Raw genomic sequence first — 19,944 nt, 5'->3', positions numbered from 1 at the left:
TGTGAGTATGTGCATGCGCATGCAGGTTCCCGTGAGGCCAGAAATGGCATCAGATTACTTGGAGCTGAAATTACAGGTGGTATGGAATCTGAACTCAGGCCCTATGCAAGAGCAGTACATGCTTTTAACCACCTCTCCACCTCTCCAAAGTTTCTATGTAGGACTTTGCTTTTTTTTTTTTTTTTTTTTCCCCCTGGTTTTTCAAGACAGTTTCTCTGTGTAGTTTTGGAGCCTGTCCTGGATCTCATTCTGTAGATCAGGCTGCCTCGAACTCACTGAGATACGCCTGTCTCTGCCTCCCGAGCGCTGGGATTAAAGGCGAGCGCCACCACCTCAGCACAAGCGGGGGTTCTTACCTTTTGGGCATCTTGGTACTTGTAGTTTTGTCCACTAGCTCATTCCTTGAAAGAGAGAGCTGAGACCACAACTCCCATCACCCCGTCAACGCTGGAGCCTTCAGAGCGCATCCTCCAGAGGTGGGTGCCGGGACCATTGACGAACCTGCTGGCTGCAGGGCCCGCCTTCTTCAGCCCAAGGTCTCCCACCATTGGCCAGCTCCCTCGCCCCTCTCCGGAGGGCGCAGGTGAATGAAAAGGGGGGCGTGTCGCTACGCGCAGATCGCTGGCGGCGGCTGGAACCCGTGCCAGGTGAGATCCCAGCATCCGGTGCCGTAGCGGCTTTCGTGGGTTTTGGGGAAAAGTTGGTTGAGAGCACCTCGGGAGGCTGGCTCAGGGGACCGGGTGTGGGTAGCAAGCACGCTTGCCTGTCGCAGCCAGCTTTGGACCGCCCGGCCCAGCAACTCCCAAGACCCCGGCTGCGCGGAGGGGCAGACCCTCCCTCTTCTTGCTTGGGGAGGGCGGACGCGAGGCACGTGCCCCCTCCCTGGCTGTGGGTGGCCCTCCCCGTGTGGTCCATGTAGGAGTTCTAGCTTCTGCTCGTTCAGATCCTGAACGATACCTGAGTGCCAGGGCTTGGCCAGGCTTGGCCAGTGGCCGCCTCGGCGATGGTCACTTTGCCAGTGGGAAGACACGGGAGAGGCAAGGCCTGCCTCGGTTTCCACAGCCAGACACCAGGGGACTGTGCCCAGTACCTGGTTCCAGTGGCTTTCTCAGGTCGTCAGACTCAGGGTGGATTGTTGCCTCTGTCTTGAGAGCAGTTTAGCAGGAGAACCGAAGATGCAGTTGGTCAGAAATTCTACCCCAGCAAAGGGAAGCTCTGCTGTTGTCCTCCCTCCTTTGCATAGGTCGGAGGAGGGAGGGGCTTCCTGGTTTAGCGCCAGATTTGTTACCGGGTTTGGGGAGATCAATAAACAGTGGTTAGGGATCTCCTCTCTGGAATCATTTGAATATGGATTCGAAATCCTGGGCGTGTAATCTGTATCTTCGAACCTCAGTTTCCACCTCCGGAAACTGAAAATACTCTGCACTGTGGTAGTGTAAGGCTAACGTGCTGGTCAAGTAGTTTGCTTAGCGCTCCTTGGGAGGGTGGCTTTTCGAGGCAGGGTTTCTCTGTGTTGTCTTGACTGTCCTGGAACTCTGTAGATCAGGCTGGCCTCGAGCTCACAAAGATCCACCTGCCTCTGCCTCCCGAGTGCTGAGATTTTACATAGCACTTCTTCTTCTTTTTTTTTTTTTTTTTTTTTTGGTTTTTCGAGACAGGGTTTCTCTTGTGTAGCTTTGCGCCTTTCCTGGAACTCACTTGGTAGCCCAGGCTGGCCTCGAACTCACAGAGATCCGCCTGGCTCTGCCTCCGGAGTGCTGGGATTAAAGGCTTGCGCCACCACCGCCTGGCTTACATAGCGCTTCTTAATGAATAATGCACAGGAAATTCTAGCAATTTTTATTCCCAAATTGGTGGGACTGGAGGAGAGTTGTTGGAAAGAGGGGGCTGGCCAGGCAGTGGTGGTGCACACCTGTAATCCTAGCACCGGGGAGGCAGAGGCGGGAGGATGGAAGCAAGTTCAAGGCTAGCCTGGTCGACATAGCCAGAGTCTATCTTTAAAAAAAAAAAAAAAAAAAAACACGAATGGTGGTTAAAGGGGGACACGCGAAAGTCGGGCTGCCTTTTTTTAAATGTATGTGTGTGGGTCTGGGCCTTGGGATGCTGCTGCCCACGGACGGAGGCCAGAGATGCGGATACCCCTGGAGCACAGTCACCGGCAGTTGTGAGCCACCTGGTCGAGCAATGGGAATTCAACTCAGGTCCTTTGGAAAACAGTGTTTTCTCTTTAACTGTTGAGCCAGCTCGCCAGCCCCCGCCTTTGACTCTCGATTGAAAGTCCCGTAGCCTGGCTAGGATTCCCGCAAGGGTCGGGGAGAAGCTTGCACCATGACATCAGTGTACACTGTGCTGGGGGTCAAACCCAGGACCTTGTGCAAGGAAGACAAACACCAGCCATCTGAGCTTCATTTCCAGCCCCCATACGTAGTAATTGGCTTTAATTAATTAATTTATTTAATTTTTGCTATTTTGAGACAGGGTTTTTCTGAGTAGCCCTGGCTGTCCAGGAACTCATTCTGGAGACCAGGCTGGTCTTGATCTCAGAGCTCCATCTGCCTCTGCCTTCCCGAGTGCTGGGATTAAAGGTGTGTGCCACCATTGCCTGGCTAATTTTTTTTAATTAGATTTGTTTTATGTGTGTGTACAGATTCATGTGGGGGTCCAAGTACAGCTTTTAGGAGGTGGTTCTTTCCTTCCTCCATGAGTTCTGAGCATCAAACTCAGGCCATCAGGCTTGGTAGCAAGAACTTTTCTCTGCTGAACTGTCTCACGGGCCCAACATTTAGTGACTGTTGTATTGAATTGGAACATGGGTAGACCCAGTGCCGTGAGTGTGTGGGTAACTGGGTGTGGGAGCAGCGTCTAGCGGCTTCTCAGTGAGAAATAGTGGCTTTCGGCACAGCCTGGGGATGAAGCACCAGAGAGCAGCCGAGCTGATGTAAATAAGTATTGTCTGATTATGTACCAAGTTTGGGCTCAAGTGATCCTCCTGCCTCATCCTTCCATGGCTGGGACTAAAGATGTGTACCCCACACCTGACCAGGAAAGTTTGAAGTGAAAATGGAAGAGTCTTTTGATATACTTCTTATCCCTAATACTTCTACTGTTGTATCTTTCTTGTATAGTTTTCCAGAAAAAAAAATTTACTATATGTCAGTAAACACACTATAGTTTTTTTTACCTTGTTTTATTTATTTATTTGTATATTTTGGTGACATTTTCAGTTGACTATAGGTTGTTCTAGATGATTGTTTTTTTTTAATTTTCTTCATTTAATTTCTTTCGTATGGGTGTTTTGCCTGCGTGTACATTTGTGTGCCATGTGTGCCCCTGGTGCCTACAGAAGCCAGAAGAGGGCACTGGTTCCCCTGGAACTGGAGTTACAGGCAGTTGTGAGCCGCCATGTGGCTGCTGGGAATTGAACCCAGGTCCTCTGGAAGAGCAGTGAGTGCTCTTAACCACTGAGCCATCTCTCTAGCTCAACAATCAGAGATTCTTTAAAGAGTAGATAGTTCATTTGGGAGTTGATTAGCAGAGCAGTGGGAATCCGAATAGTTAACTCTGTGCGTGTTCAGGGGGTGGAGTCAAAGGGAAAAGTTTAAAGGCAAAATAGGAATAATGTAAAGTAGTTTGAAACATTAGTCCTTGCTATAGAGATCATTAACAAGAATGTTGTCAGCCGGGCAGTGGTGGTGCACACCTTTAATCCCAGCACTTGGGAGGCAGAGGCAGGAGGATCTCCTTGAGTTCAAGGCCAGCCTGGTCTACAGAGTGAGTTCCAGAACAGCCAGGGCCACACTGAGAAACCCTGTCTCAAACAAACAGACAACCCACCTCCACACACAGAAAAAAAATGATGTTGTCTATTCAAATGCTAAACAGGCAGGTGCCAGGCAGACATCCTTGAGGAAGTCTTTTTTTTTTTTTAAATATGTATTTGTTTGTTTGTTTATTCATTTATTATGTATACAGTGCTCTGTCTGCGTGGCCAGAAGAGGGCATCAGATCTTATTACAGATGGTTGTGAGCCACTATGTGGGTGCTGGGGATTGAACTCAGAACCTCTGGAAGAACAGCCAGTGCTCTTAACCTCTGAGCCATCTCTCCAGCCCCAAGGAAGTCTTTTTTTTGTAAGGTGGTGGTAGCCTTTGGACAGGCTGGTAGTTCTGGAAGTCTTTTGGGTAGTTCTTGTTATTGGGAGGGGGAAAAAACTACAACAACCCATGAAATCCCTGTCTTCATGGTCTCCTGGCTTTATCTGATGTGATGTTTCCGAGGGCACCATGGATGTCATTTTCATCCTGTTTAAATAATATGTTCATGCTCCTCCACCTTGCAACTGAAACCTCATTTAACTTGTTCCCTGTTGATGGAGATTTAAATTGTTTCTAATTTTGTGAGAGTGCATGGTAGTGCATCTGCCTGGGAGGCTGAGGCTGGAGGATTGATGTAAGTTCTAGGCTACCCACGGCTACATGGTGAGACAGTTGTACAATGCATCTGTCTGAATTCATACTTCAATGTTTGTAGGATGCTTGCAGAGGGGTAAGTTTAACAATGAATGTGGAAGCAAAGGCATGTGAGTTCTTGTTGTTGAGATGGGGGTCTTAAAATGCTTCGCTTCTCAGCATCAAACTTCTGACCTGAAACTGTCTCTTCGCCTCTGCTTCCCAGTAGCTGGGACCATGAGTGTGTGCCACTACACCTGGCTTGCATCCCCCGCCCCCACGCCCCCCCTTCCACCCCCCAAGTCAGGGTCTCTCTGTGTAACATCTTTGGCTGTCCTAGAACTCACTCTATAGACCAGGCTGGCCTCGAACTCACAGAGATCCGCCTGGCTCTGCCTCTCCCGAGTGCTAGGAATAAAGGTGTGTGCCACCACTGCCCAGCTCCTGGCTTGTATTTTAAGTTTTGATAAATATTCCAAATATTTGCCAAATTCCCTCTCTAAAATGATGTCTAAATTATACTCCCAAGCGCACAGGGTATCGGCACAAAGATCTGATGCTGTCAGTTTGACTGGTCTGCTTTTCAAGCTACAAGAGATGAAAGTAATATTTAAATGTGTTTTTCAGGATCTCAGCGCTCTGGAGGCAGAGACCAAGGAGGGCCAAGGCAAGTTTGGGCTAGTCTGGTTTACATAGAGAGTTCTAAGCCAGCCAGGGTTACCTAGCAAGGTCCTGTCTTTAAAAAAAAAAAAAGGAATTTTTCTAGACCCCATTTGTCCCGTAGTGTTTTGATTGTCAAAGACAGCAGCAACAGCTGTTAGGTGTCTGAGGCTGGTCAGAGAAAGGAATGAGGACGTAGTGGGAGATGTCCTGGATTTATTTGGGAACAGTAGCATTCTATAGCTGTGGGGCCAGAGAGATGGCTCAGTTGTTAGAGAAATGGCGCCGTGGTTAATTGCAGTGGCTGTTCTTGCACAGGACCTGGGTTCAATTCCCAGCCCCTACATGGTGGCTCCATGGCCACCTGTAACTCCAGTTCCAGGGAATCTGACACCTTCTTAGAGCTCCCACAGGGACTGGGTACATGGAAGGCCGTCAGACATATACGCAGGTACAATATTCATACAATAAAAATAAAGTATGTTTAAAAAAAGAATTCCACAGACACAAGACAGTGCTCTTCCTTTTCAAATAGTGGTTACTTTAACTACTTTGGGTGAGGAAACTTTTTAAAATTAGGATATAATTTTGTTGAGTTTAAAATGAGCCTAAAAATACAGGAATTGGGCTTGCGATATGGCTCTGTGGGTAAAGGTGCTTGCTGCCAAGCCTGATGGCCTGAGTTTGATTCCTAGGAACTTACATGGTAGGAGAGCACCAACTTCCACAGGTTGTTCTCTGAACTTCACATGAATGCTCTGGCACAGGTACCCCCTAGCTCCCGCCCCCCCATGATGGATGGATGGATGGATGGGTGGGTGGGTTGGTGGATGGATGGATGGATGGATGGATGGATGGATGGATGGATGGATGGATAGATAGATAGATAGATAGATAGATAGATAGATAGATAGATAGATAGATAAAAATAAAGCAGGTTTGACTTTTCCCCCTCAAATATTTTTAGTCGTTGGTTAACTGAATGCATGGATATAGAAGCCACTGCTACAGAGAGCTGACTGCATTTGTGCTCAGGACTGCTCTGAGTTCAGTGGGTCACAAGGTAAAGGAAAGGGTGGTTAATGGTTGTGGTTTGATGGGAGAGGGAGGGCGCGCTTAGAGCAGAAAGCTAGCACCTCCGTGTGCCTCACCACTGGGAAGAGTCCAAGCTTGATTATATGTGTTCTGCCTTGCAGTTAAAAATAGGAGTGTGCCTTTTAATGTAGCAAACATTCTTTATCCAGAGCCCTCGCTCTGTCCGGTGCTGTGAGCGCTCTGTCCAGTGCTGTGAGTGCCGTCAGATTGAAATAAGTAAGACACTGCTATGCCTTTAAAGAACATGCTGTCTGCTGACAGAGCCAGCCAGGACTGAGATAGTAGGAAGACCTTAACCAAGGTAGTAGAGTTCAGTCACTGAGGGTTCAGTCACTAAGGCAAAAAGGGACTTAATTGGTTCTGGCACAGCTTGAGCCAGGGCTTAGCTAGTGTCCCCAGGTTCCAGGCTGCCCTCTTTGTTAGGCCGGTTCCTCTGGTGGCTTAGCAGCACATTCCTCACATTCTGTGAGTTCCAGAGCCGAGTGCCCCTTTCAGATGCCCAACAAAGGTTCCATTGCTTTTCATTGGTTATGATCAGGCTGCAGGCCCCCCGCTGAGTCAGTGCCGGTCAGAGAGTAAGATACATTGGTTGTATTAGCCTACATGACAGCTGATACACCTGGAGCCTGAGCAGGATGGAGCCAGCTTCACATTGGCCAAGAGTGGGGGAAGAATAAGTGTAGCAGCCTAAGGGGTACCAGGACCCTTAGAAGTGGGTGTGTATGCTGACAAGCCAAGAATCTATCAGATTTTCCCACAAAATAGTGGTAGAAGATGTCTTAGTTAGGATTTCTATTGCTGTGAAGAGACATCATGACCATGACAACTCTTATAAAGAAAACATTTAATTGCGGTGGCTCATTTGCAGTTTCAGAGGCTCAGACCATTATCATGATGGGGAGCATGGCACCGTGCAGGAGAAGGAGCTGAGAGTCCTACATCTTGCAGGCAGCAGGAAGTGAACTGAGACACTGGGCAGTATTCCTAAGCATAGGAAACTTCAAGCCCGCCCCCACAGTGACACACTTCTTCAACAAATCCACACTTGCTATTAGAGATTATGGGGGCCAGTTACATTCAAACTACCGCAGGGGCCATTCCTACCTCAGAAGATAAGCGTCGAGGCTGCTGGCTAATCTCTACGTACAGATCAGGACACTGAAAAGGAAGCTGTGCCATTTGAACCGAGAACGCAGTCATAAGATCCGTTGACTGGACACCGACAAAGCCAGTTTTGAGTCCATGTTCTGTCATAGCTAGGTCACTTCCTATCTTTGATTTCTTTATCAGAAAAATAGAAACAAAATCAGGACTTACAAGGGATTTATTTGTTTGCTTGAGATAGGCTGTTGTGTCAAGGGCTAACCTGGAACTAGCTATATTGCTGACCATGGCCTTGAACTCCTGATCCCCCTGCCTCTCCCTCACTAGTGCTGGGATTATAGGCATCTGCCACCACATTCGGTTTATGGAGGGCTGGCAATGGAACCCGGGCCCTTATAGGTGCTAGGCAGGCATTCTGCCAACTGAGCCACATTCCCAGCCTTTTTGTTTGTTGAGACAGCCGCAATGCTAGGCCAAGCTGGCTTTGAACTCTCAAAGATGATCGTGGGGATGGTGAGATGGCCCAGTGTGAAGGCACTTGTCCCTGAGCCTAATGACCAGAGTTCAGTTTCCAGAACCAATATGGTCAAAGAAAAGAATATTGACTTCTGCATGTGCTCCATGGCACCCACATGCTCACATACATACATACATATATACATTACATACATACATACATGCAGGCATACATATATACACACATACATAAATATATACATACATTATAAATAAATGTAAAAAAAAAAGATGATTAACTTCTGATCCTCTGGTCTCTGCCTCTCAGATGCCAAAATTACACTTGTTTTTATTTATTTATTTGTTTATTTGTTTTTGAGACAGGGTCTCTCTGTGTGGTTCTGGCTGTCCTGGAACTTGCTCTGTAGACCAGGCTGGCCTCGAACTCAGAGATCTTCCTGCCTCTGTCTCCAGAGTGCTGGGATTAAAGTTTTACAATACCATCACCCAGCTGGTTTTTATTTTTACATTTTTTGGAAGATAATATTTTTATTTATTTGTATGTGTATGGGTACCTATGGAGGCCAAAAAAGGGTGTTGAATCCCTTGGAACTGTAGTTAGAAGTGGTTCTGAGCTGCCCCAAATAGCAGTTCTCTTAATGACCGAGCCCTCTCTCCACCCCCCATTTATTTATTTATAGACAGGGTCTCATTCTGTATCCCGAGTTGGCCTGGAACTCCTGATCCTTCTGCTTCAGCCTCGTGAATACAAGGATCACAGGTTATGTTCCACCATTCCTGTTCCTCTCCTCCTCTCAAGGTTTTTATAGAAAGTTGTAGAAAGAATCCATGTACAACACACGGACTGTGCCCACATGCAGCTAGACATCATTACTTTTTTTTTTTTTTTTTTTAAGAATTATTTATTTATTATGTATACAGTGTTCTGTCTGCATGTATGCCTGCAGGCCAGAAGAGGGCACCAGATCTCATTACAGATGGTTGTGAGCTACCATGTGGTTCCTGGGAATTGAACTCAGGACCTCTGAAAGAGCAGTCAGTGTGCTCTTAACCTCTGAGCCCTCTCTCCAGCCCTTTTTCTCTTTGTAACAGTCCTAGCTGTTCTGGAACTCGCTCTGTAGACCAGGCTGGCCTGGAAATCACTGAGATCCACCTGCTTCTGCCTCCTGAGTGCTGGGACTAAAGGCATGCCGCCTGGCTCTTTTTTTTATCTTTTAACCCAGTTGTATGTTAGATTCTAAACAGTCTACATCATTGTTATGCCCAGATTGCGGGGACCCCAAAAGACCACCACAGAGACCGAAACCCATGTGTAAAGGCTAAGAGCCTTTATTCAAGCTCCAGTTTGGACCCTCTGTGTGTCCGATGCAGTGGTAAGATTAAAGAGTTCTGAGCCCGGGCAGGGTGAGGTTTTTATCATAGTAGAGGATGCAGGTGAGGGTGCTGCAAGCCGCAAAAATACACAGAGTAGGATTTCAGCTGATTATGACAAAGCTAATACCTGGAAGCCAAGGGCCTTCCAGAGGCTCAGCCTTGGTGATATTTGGCTTTTGATTATCAGCCGTTTCCTGCTGTGAGTTTCTTGTGTGCTATTGTAGCTTTTCCATCATTTATTGGGCATCATTTCCCCTCTACTAATGGAATATTTAGGTAACCTGCGCTGACAGCTATGCACAGCCAGAACCCCAGTTCAAGCCTCCCTGTAATTATCGTCATTGGCAGCATCTGGCCAGGTCCATCCCCAGATGGAGGAAAGTACCTTATCAGAGATACCTCTGTACTCTCTAAGAACAGACTTAAGTGTCCAGACTACCGTTTGAGAAGGCCTGGCGGATGTGCCAATTAAGCTTTACTTCCTCCTTTCCCAAATCTTACCTCTAGTTCCAGATCTCCCTTTAACTATCACCAGAGGCATCTAGCTGTACACAGGTTGCCTAGCGACTGAGCACACCTTCCCCCACCCTGCAGAAAAAACGGCAGATAGCTTGGACAGATAGAAGCCACAAGAAAAAAGAAGACAGTTTTATTTTCTCCCATTGACCTAGCAACTCTTAGAGTCTTAACATTTTCTACCAATCACATTTAAGGTTATAGTGGAGCACATAAGATCCCTCTTCTTAGATATTACCTGAATTCAGCCTTTAGTTAATTCATTTCCCCATTGGTCACTTCCCTTTTGGGTTGCAAATGATAATTAACAATTACTGCCCCTCTGTGTGAGGGAATTTCCGGGGTTCAGGACCCTAACCATCTAGGGTCATCTTGGTAAAAGGGAACTGGGTGTGTGCCTGGGCAAAGGACACGGGGTGATATCTTAGAATGGTTGGAGCAGAACGTTTGGAATGTCAAGTATTTCCCCTTAGATGCTGGCCCTCCCTGGGTGGGGTTGGCTTATGGCTTTTCCTGGGAACCGAGTGGTTCCTGTTAGTAAGCCTGTCATGGCAGCTATGTGGTCTGGCTGTTTGGGCTCCCCACAGTCATGAAAACCATTGAACCAGTGGTTTGGTTTAAAAAGAATTTTTTTTTTAAAAAGATTCATTTACTTTATGTGTTTTGTCTGCATGTATATGTGTACCACATGAGTGCTTGGTGCCCATGGAGATCAGTTGAGGTTTTTTGGAAACCCTGGAACTGGAGTTAAGGAGAATAATGAACCACATGAGAACTGAGAACTGAGCTCAGTTCATCTGCAGGAGCAACAGATGCTCTTAATTCTTGTTCTCTCTCCAGCCCTGAGCCAGTGTTTTTAAATAGAATATATAAAATATACGAACATCTTGAAGCCAGGGACATGGAACAGTTGGTAGAGGTGCTGGCCTTGCACACAGGCAGCGTGGGTGCGGGCGCTGCATAAACTGGGGTGGTGACCACCCCTGTAATCACAGGAGTTCAAGACCATCCTTGGCTACTTAGAAAATGCAAGGCCGGGCTACAGAAAATCAAAGCAAAATGAGAACAGCTTATGGTAAGTGATAAGTTTTTTGCACCCTGGAGGCCTGTCCGCCAATGCAGCATTCAAATCTGACCAAATTAGGAAAAGGCCCGGTTTAATGGGTGAAGCCTTCTGGGTGATTTTGGTGGGCTTTGAAGGGGCGGGTTTGGGGGAAGAGATGGGGGACAGGTGTCGGTGGATCTTCCACCAGAACAGTAAGGTTGGGATTCGTGAATTAACTTAAATAAAAATCTTGGCAGAGCTCCAGGCCCCTCCAGAGCAGCAGCGGCTGGTGGAGAAATGGAGGCGCAGGCCTATTGTGCCAAGCTCTTGGGGGAGTTGAATGAGCAGCGGAAAAGGGACTTTTTCTGTGATTGCAGCATCATCGTGGAAGGGCGCATCTTCAAGGCCCACCGGAACATTCTGTTCGCCAACAGTGGCTACTTCCGCGCCCTGCTCATTCACTACATTCAGGACAGTGGGCGGCACAGCACGGCCTCCTTGGATATCGTCACCTCCGACGCCTTCTCCACCATCTTAGATTTCCTCTACTCTGGGAAGCTGGACTTGTGTGGTGAGAATGTGATTGAAGTTATGTCAGCCGCCAGCTACCTGCAGATGAATGACGTGGTCAACTTCTGCAAGACCTACATCAGGTCGTCCCTTGACATTTGCCGGAAGATGGAGAAGGAGGCTGCTGTGGCGGCAGCCATGGCAGCGGCCGCGGCCGCAGCAGCCGCCGCTGCAGCTCATCAGATAGACAGCGGAAGTCCGAGTTCAGGACTGGAGGGGACTTCCTGTTGTACCAAGAGCTTCGTCTCCTCCCCAGGAGAGGGAGAAGGGAGCGTGGAGTGTACACGAGCATCCCCTTGCGAGGACTGCCATCCCTTGGAGCTGGTTGTGAAAAACAGCCAGGGCCCTGGCGCCTCCGACCGTGACCTTTCTGTTGTGCCCAGACGGGTTGAACCCAAGGTAGAATTTGATATTGCCAGAGTGGAGGGGGAGGCCGGCGAAGGGCTGCAGCAGTATGTGACCCCCCTGGCCCACGCGGAGCAAGGCCTGTCCAGTAACCAGGCCTTGGACTTGACGTATAGCAACTACCATGTGAAGCAGTTTCTGGAGGCTCTCCTGCACGGTGGTGCCGTCCAGAGCAAAGAGGACGCCGATCGTCACTTTTCTCATAGTTTGGAGGGGAGACTGGAAGGGGCAGGAGTGGCCATGAGTTCCGTGATGGACGTTCAGAATGACTGGTATAGAGAGGACTCGGGTGAGTTTTGATCACAGGCATTCTCTCTGCCAACATTTATCTGGGCCTTGTGTGTCCCATCCCGTGTCCCGTGTCATCCCGTTTGCCCCCCCCCATGATTGTCACCCCGTCATGCCGCCACTGCCACCACCTACAGTCATTACTGCCACCACTCTCAATAGGTATTAATTGAGTACTTGTTATATACAGACTATTGTTTCTTTGTGTACTCTGTGTGTGTGTGTGCACACACACGTGCATTGTGGAGACCAGAGGACAGTATCAGATGTTGCACCTCAAGAGATGTCCATCTTGTTTTTGTTTTGTTTTTGAGACAGGATTTCTCTCTCTGTGTTGCCCTGACTGTCCTGTAACTCACTCTGTAGACCAGGCTGGCCTTGAAGTCACAGAGATCTGCCTGCCTCTGCCTCCGGAGTGCTGAGATTAAAGGCCTGCACCACCACTGCCCAGCAGAAAAAATAAACAAACAACAGGAAAAAAAAAGTTTATGGGCTGGAGAGATGTCTCAGCCATTAAAGCCTAATGCTCAAGACCCAAAACCAAGCTGGGTATGTGGGGATGACACTTAGTGATAGAGTGTTTGTTTGTGTACCACACTCAAGGCCCTGGCTTCAGTCTCTAGCACAGAGAAGGAAAAGGGAGTGGGGCTGGGGGAGGCACTTAGCTGACTTGACCTTTGGCTTTTGGGGAACCAGACAGAGTTGGGCTTGTACTGGTAACTTGCCGCTTGCTAGCAGGTAGCCTTGGTGGCCTCCCTCTCTGTCTGGGATGCTGGGGTTTCCCAGCCCCCCTGAAAGGTGCCTGTGGTTGTTGCTGTTGTTTACGGTCTGTTGGGTTCCTCAGGTGATGTGCTGGTGGTCCCCATCAAGCTCCACAAGTGTCCTTTCTGCCCTTACACTGCCAAGCAGAAGGGCATCCTCAAGCGGCACATCCGATCGCACACAGGCGAGCGGCCTTACCCCTGCGAGACCTGTGGCAAGAGGTTCACCCGCCAGGAGCACCTGCGGAGCCACGCCCTGAGCGTAAGTGTCGGTGAGGCCGCTGCCCGGGTGTCCAGTTCCTGATCTGAGCGTCAGCCTGTCTTTCATTTCTCTGTCGTCGTCCCGTCCCTAGATAATTTGGTGACTTTGGTGACGTTTTCTTAGAAAGTCAACACTGGCATGGGAACAGAGAAATTCTCCAAGAAGCTTAGTTTTTGCTCAAGGATGGCTGTCATGAGGCCAGACCTGCCGGGGCCGGCAGACTGGGGGCCTTTTCCCCTGATGTGGATGTAGAGTAAGCTGTATCCCCATTTTTCCACCAGACTCAGCACACTGGGGTGGGAGAGCAGCGTATTTCCACTTGCTCAGCAAGAACTCTTAGCTGCTGAGTCGTCTCTCCAGCGCCTTGATCCCTTTTCGGTGACATTTAACGGGTCCCCTTGTGCTGACAGGTCCACAGATCCAGCCGTCCAATCATCTGCAAGGGCTGTCGAAGAACCTTCACCAGCCACCTGTCGCAGGGGCTGCGGCGCTTCGGGCTGTGTGACAGCTGTACGTGTGTCACCGACGCACAGGATGAGGATGACGACTTGGTGCCGGTCAACCTCAGCCTGGTGGAGGCCGCGTCTGAAAGCCACGAGAAGAGCGACATGGACGACTGGCCCATCTATGTGGAGTCTGGTGAGGAGAATGACCCGGCTGCAGAGGAGGCCGAGGACAAGCCACACATTCAATCCAACTTACCAGACCGAGAGACTCTTACGTAGCAGTCAATTGATGGGAGAGAGGTTTTAGAGGTCATATTGCTTGCACTACGGTGAAAGCCAGCATTAGTCTAATTTTGTGGAACTTAGGGGCTGTTTCCCCTTCTTAATGGTGCAATGTTGTTATACTTGGTTTTTTTTTTTTTTGTTTTTTTTTTTTTTTTTTTTTTTTTTTTTTTTTGAGGGGGGTTTAGTTTTTCAAGACAGGGTTTTACTGTGTAACAGTCCTGGCTATCCTGGAACTTCCTCTGTAGACCAGGCCGGCCTCGAACTCACAGAGATCCTCCTGCCTCTGCCTCCCGAGTGCTGGGATTAAAGGTGTTCACCACCACTGCCCAGCTTGCACTTGTATTTTTGTTGGACTACATGCCACAGTCTGGATGTTGTGACTCAAAAGACTGATAATTTTTTAGCATGGATTCTGAGGGCTTTGTTGGCCTCATCTTGGTGCTGAGTGAATCAAGGTTGGCCCCGAGGCTTCCTAATTTCCCTGTTGAGAAGCAGACTCTGGGCAGGAGGAAAATAAGGAAAATCTCCATGATGAGCACTCTTTCAATCTTTTACATTCTTTTATCGTTACCTTTTTCTGAAGAGGTGACAAAATACGCCGTCAGAACATCAGTCTTCTCCTGCCAAGCTTTTCATAACAAATTCCACAGTTTAATTTTCTGACCTGCTTTGATAAAAAGCAGGCAGGACCGACTACATGACCAGAAAAGGTACTCCCTAAATCTGAGACTGTACTTAAAAGGAAGTTATGTGCAGACAAACACTGAAATGAGTTGCAAGTTCATTAGGGCCCTGTGCTTGACCAGCTGGATGAAATTAAATGAGCCCCGAAAAGAGAACCTCATGGTGAGCCAGGTTCAGGAAGTGTCTCTGTCCGGTAAGCTATTTGACGATTACGTGCACACCAATACACCATTCTGAGATCATAAAACAAGTTCTGTGGGCAAAACTCAAAATGCTCCCCTGCATTCTTCAGTCATTTCCAAGAGGCAGCTCAGTGCAACCTGAAAATGTATGTCCTGCTGACGTTCCTCCACCCTGGGAGGGAGGGGAAGGAGCGCAGGCCTGTCTAATGTATTTCTAGGTCTTTTAACTTTTAGAAGACCTTCTAGAAGGAAGGAGCTGGCTAACCCAGGTTGTAAGGCCAGTCTGCTTTTCACCCATGCAGCAGCCAGGTCACAGTTCTAGCAAAGCAAGGGTCTTTAAAGTGTGAAAGGGCAGGAAAGACTGTGGCTGAAGAACAAACGAGAAGGCGCTTTCACAGACTTTTCTTATGTGAAGTATCCAAAGTGGATTTTAAAAGAAATCCCCTTGTTTTCCTTTAATTTTACTACAGTTTCAAAAGGCGGCGAGATCACCGGTCTTTCTGCCTCTTGAACAATAGCTAATCAGAAGAATTTACAAATGGACTTGTAGGTATTGTCTGGTCATTGAAGGGTTAAAGTGTTGGTTTGTCTGTTTTTTGAGACAGGATCTCTCTATGTAGGCTTGGCTGCCCTGAACTCACTGTGTAGACCAGGCTGGCCTCGAACGCACAACGAACGATCTGCCTAGTTTCCCTCCTGAGTGCTGGGATTAAAGGTGTGCGCCACCACTCATGGCGGGACTGGAGGTACAGTTCATTATCTGCCACCAGAAAGGCCCTGGGTTTGATCCTCAGCTCAAAAAAAAAAAAAAAAAAAAAAAAAAAGAAAAAAAGAAAAAAGCCATTAAAAAAATAAGCAAATCTTTTGGTTTCATTTTGGTTTTCTCAGTGGTCGGTGTTGTATCCAGGACCTTGTTCAATTTGGATGAGTGTTCTCTCACTGACTACATCCCCTGCCCCTGGAAAGGTATTTAAATTGTACTTAGTAGGAGAGTCTTAGGGCAGCTCTCTGAAACAGTGATGACATTTTGATGTTACTGGATGCCCACACCCAGTTATTGGTTTCATCTTCTTGAACAAGGCATGGACCAGCCCAGGTGTGGCTGCCTTGGGAGCCACATCATATAAAGACTGATACCAGAGAGGCCTGGTGGCACTTGCTAATAAAGTGAATCCCAGCACTGGGGAGGCAGAGGCAGGCAGAGCTCTGTAAGTTCAAGGCCAGCCTGGTCTACACAGTACTAGACCAGTCAGTGATACCTAGTGAGACTCTGTCTCAAAGATAAATAAATTGAATGCATACAGTTTTGAAATTGTATTTTTCTTGCCTGGAACAAAACTGTTATTGGCAGTAGGACCTGTTGGCCCACATCTGGGAACCTAGGCCTGAGGGGGAGAAGCGGGAGGACTGAGGCCGACCCAGTCGGCAAACAAGCTGTAGGCCGGCCAGAGCTGTCTTTAATAAACTGAGAGAGAGATCTTCACAGAAAGGAAATTCAAATGGATGTATACATTTATCTCACGGGAATTATATCTGATATTTATACTCTGTATTTAATCTATTTCTGTTTTAATATGACCTTTCTACCTCACAAATTCAGCCTCTCGGCCTGCTCGATACCTCCTTGGGTAAGGCCATGACTGATTTTGCTTTTAAAGATTTATTTATTCATTATGTATATAGTATTCTGCCTGCATGTATCCCTGCAGGCCAGAAGAAGGCACCAGATCTATGTGGTTTCTGGGAATTGAACTCAGGACCTCTAGAAGAGCAGCCAGTGCTCTTAACCTCTGAGCCATCTCTCCAGCTCCATGACTGATCTTTTTCAGCCATCTTGTCACCTCTTCAGGTCTGTGGGTAAGAAAAAAAATCGCTTTAGAGATTTCACTGTACTTCTCAGCTGGATATAATTTGTCTTACATAGAAATTTGACATTGTCTGGGTTACATTTGATTGTCAGAAGCAGGGAAGGGGAACTTCTGCATCCAGTAGGTCTGGGCCAGGGATGCTGCAGAACCGTCTTACATAGGAGGGCCCATGCCTTTAATCCCAGCATCCAGGGAAGTAGAGACAGGAGGATTTGGAACAGTTCCAGGCCAGCCTAATTTACATAGCTACCTCTAGGCAGACTAAGGATACAGAATGAGACTGTGTCTCAAATTAAATATAAAATTTTTTTAAAAAATCAATAGTTCCAAGGTGGAGAAATTCTAGATATATGATAAAGTGGTTTTTTTTTTTTTTAAAAAATGATCTTTCATTTTTAAATTCTGTGTTCTGTACTGGGGGAAGGAGGGGGCCACACCTTTGATCCTGGCCCTCAGGAGGCAGAGGCAGGCGCATCTTTGTGAGTTCAAGGCCAGTCTGGACTACAAAGAGAGTTCCGGAACAGATAGGGCTGTTGAGAAACAGAGAAACTCTGTCTCAAAAATCAAAACAAAACAGTAACAGGGCGAGAAATGTTAACTAAAGGTCAGAATCTCATACGGAAAGCAAATGAATCGTGGATCTTGCTCTGTAGACCGGGCTGACCTGGACCTCGAACTCACAGAGATCTGCCTGCCTCTGCCTCCTGAGTGCTGGGATTAAAGGTGTGCAACATGCTAGGCGGTAGTGGTACATGCATTGGCAATCTCTGCGAGTTCGAGGCCAGCCTGGTCTATAGAGTGAGATCCAGGACAGCAACAAAGCTACAAAGAGAAACCCTGTCTCTAAACACACACACACACACACACACACACACACACACACACACACACACACACACACAAAGGTGTGCAACATCAGCCCCAGCCTCATTTTTAGTTTTTTTGGTTTTTTTTTGTTTTTTTGCGGGATGTTTCTTGTTTTGTTTTATTTTGTCTTTTATTTGTTTTTGTTTTTATTTTTAAAGATTTATTTATTATGTATATAGTGCTCTGCCTGCATGTTGCCTGTAGGCCAGAAGAGGGCACCAGATCTCATAAGTAGTTGTGAACCACAATGTGTTTGCTGGAATTTGAACTCAGGACCTCTGGAAGAGCAGCCAGTGCTCTTCACCTCTGAGCCATCTCGACAACCCCTTTTTGTTTGTTTTTAAAGAGAGAGGTAAGAAAGAACATAAAGTTGGGTGGTAGGGAGGTGGGGAGAATCCTTGAAGAACTGGAGGAGGAAACATGATCAAAATATTTACATGAAAAATAATCTTTAAAAAAATGTTGTGAGGCTAGAGCCATGGGTCAGTGGTTAAGAACGTTAACTCCTCTTACAGAGGACCTGAGGGATTCCTAGCACTCTCATGATGGCTCAGAACCATCAGTCATTCCAGTACCAGGGAATCTAATACCCTCTTCTGACTTCTGTGGGCACCAGGCACACACATGGTAAATAGATACCCACTAAGCAAAACACTTACATATGTAAAATAAAAAATAAAAGCGGGGTTGGGGATTTAGCTCAGTGGTAGAGCACTTGCCTAGCAAGTGCAAGGCCCTGGGTTCGGTCCTCAGCTCCAGGGGAGAAAAAAAAAGAGAAAAAATAAAAGTACTTGCTGCTCTTCCAAAGGTCCTGAATTCAGTTTCCACCACCGACATGGCAGTTCACAATTGTCTGCTGCCCTCTTCTGAGGTAAGATGTACATACAGACAAAGCTCCCATCTATAATAATAGAGAAACATATGGGTTATAATAAGTAAATCTGTTTTTAATGTCACTTATCAGGCTAGAGAGATGGCTCACTGGCTAAGGGATAAGAGCACCGACTGCACATTCCCAGGACCCAGGCTCAGTCTCAGTTCCCTTGTGGTGGCTCACAACCATCTGTAACTCCAGTCCCGGGGGATCTGTTACTCTCTTCTGAAAGTGGTACACGGACATGCATGCAGGCAAAACACCCATACATATAAAATAAAATAATTATTTTTAAAAGTCCAACCTCACCTTCTGCTACATAGCAAGTTTTGAGTCTACCTGGGATACTAAGAACCTATCTTTTAAAAAAATAATCCTAAGTTTTTTTTTAAAGATTTTATTTATTATGTATAGTGTTCTGCATGTTTGCCTACAGGCCAGAAGAGGGCACCGATCTCATTACAGTTGGCTGTGAGCCACCATGTAGTTCCTGGGAAATGAACTCAGGACCTCTGGAAGAACATCCAGTGCTCTTAACCTCTGAGCCATCTCTCCAGCCCCAAAATCATAATTTTTTTTGTGGTGCTCATAGTCATATGTATGCTGTACAGGTATATATGTCTTACTACAGGCAGTATCTGGGAGGTCTTGGGAGTTAGGACTGGGAAGGCAGATACTGCCTCCATGTCCTGGGGCTAATCTAAGGGGAAAATGTCATCATTTTAAAAGTATTTTTATCTGGAGAACATGCACAGAATGTTAGATCTATTGTATACATATTACACACACACACACATACACACACACACACACTTTGTCCTTCAGAAGTGTCCACTCTAGGAGAGATGATGGCTCAGTGGTTAGGAGCACTGGCTGCTCTTCCAGAGCACTTTGGTTTGAGTCCCAGCACAAACATGGTAGCTTACAACTGTCTGTCATTCCAGTTCCAGGCCATCTTGAAGTCATCAGGCACCAAGTGCACACATGTATGCCCAGACATACATACAGGCAAAACACTCATATACATAAATTTTAGTCAGGCAGTGGTGGTATACATATGTAATCTCAGCACTCAGGATGCAGAGGCAGGCAGATCCATGTGAGTTCGAGGCCAGGCTGCTCATCAGAGCAAGGTCCGGGACAGCCAGGGCTACACAGAGAAATACTGTCTCAACAGTTGTTTAGCTTGAACTGTTTAGGTGGGCCCAGGCAGTGGGATCGGGACCTGTCCTTAGTGCATGAGCAGGCTTTTTGGAGCCTAGTGCCTATGGTGAGACACTTTGCGCAGCCTTGGTGCAGCGGGGAGGGGCTTGGACCTGCCTCAACTGAATGTTCCAGGCTCTGCTGACTCCCTATGGAAGACCTTATCTTGGAGGAGGTGGGAATGGGCGGTGAGTTGGGGGGAGGGGTGTTTGGGGGGGGAGGAGGGAGGACAGGGGAATCGGTGGTTGATATGTAAAATGAATAGAAAATCTCTTGAAAGAAAGAAAGGAAGGAAGGAAGGAAGGAAGGAAGGAAGGAAGGAAGGAAGGAAGGAAGGAAGAAAAAAACACTGTCTTGAAAAACTGGGGGGAAAAAGTGTTTACTCTCTAGTCCACTGATTCAGCCTGCACTCAGTTTGGGGATTTTTTCAATTCCACTCTCAGGGTGTGGCTCTTCCTTGGCTCTCCATCCTGGCCAAGCAGAGGTCCACAAGTGTCAGCAAGCAGGGGCCATCAGTGGAGCATGACTCA

At 47.3% G+C, this 19,944-nt stretch overlaps 1 protein-coding gene across 2 annotated transcripts; it reads left to right on the top strand.

Annotated features, from left to right (window-relative positions):
- The first annotated feature begins 535 nt into the window (after positions 1 to 535).
- Positions 536 to 19,580, top strand: Zbtb8b (zinc finger and BTB domain containing 8B). Of its 2 annotated transcripts, XM_015987865.3 has the most exons (4): positions 536 to 647; positions 10,977 to 11,983; positions 12,827 to 13,005; positions 13,416 to 19,580. In XM_015987865.3, the coding sequence occupies exons 2-4, from the start codon at positions 11,017 to 11,019 to the stop codon at positions 13,728 to 13,730; spliced, it is 1,461 nt and encodes a 486-aa protein (XP_015843351.3). In that variant the 5' UTR covers positions 536 to 647; positions 10,977 to 11,016; the 3' UTR covers positions 13,731 to 19,580. The 2 variants fall into 2 exon arrangements, with proteins under 2 accessions (XP_015843351.3, XP_076421263.1); XM_076565148.1 differs by lacking the exon at positions 536 to 647 and having other exon boundaries at positions 10,917 to 11,983.
- Positions 19,581 to 19,944: the final 364 nt, after the last annotated feature.

This window comes from Peromyscus maniculatus, chromosome 2 (genome assembly GCF_049852395.1).
Source record: "Peromyscus maniculatus bairdii isolate BWxNUB_F1_BW_parent chromosome 2, HU_Pman_BW_mat_3.1, whole genome shotgun sequence".
Taxonomy (NCBI): domain Eukaryota; kingdom Metazoa; phylum Chordata; class Mammalia; order Rodentia; family Cricetidae; genus Peromyscus; species Peromyscus maniculatus.
The sequence above is the reverse complement of the archived record's forward strand: the minus strand, read 5'-3'. Positions and strand labels throughout refer to the sequence as shown.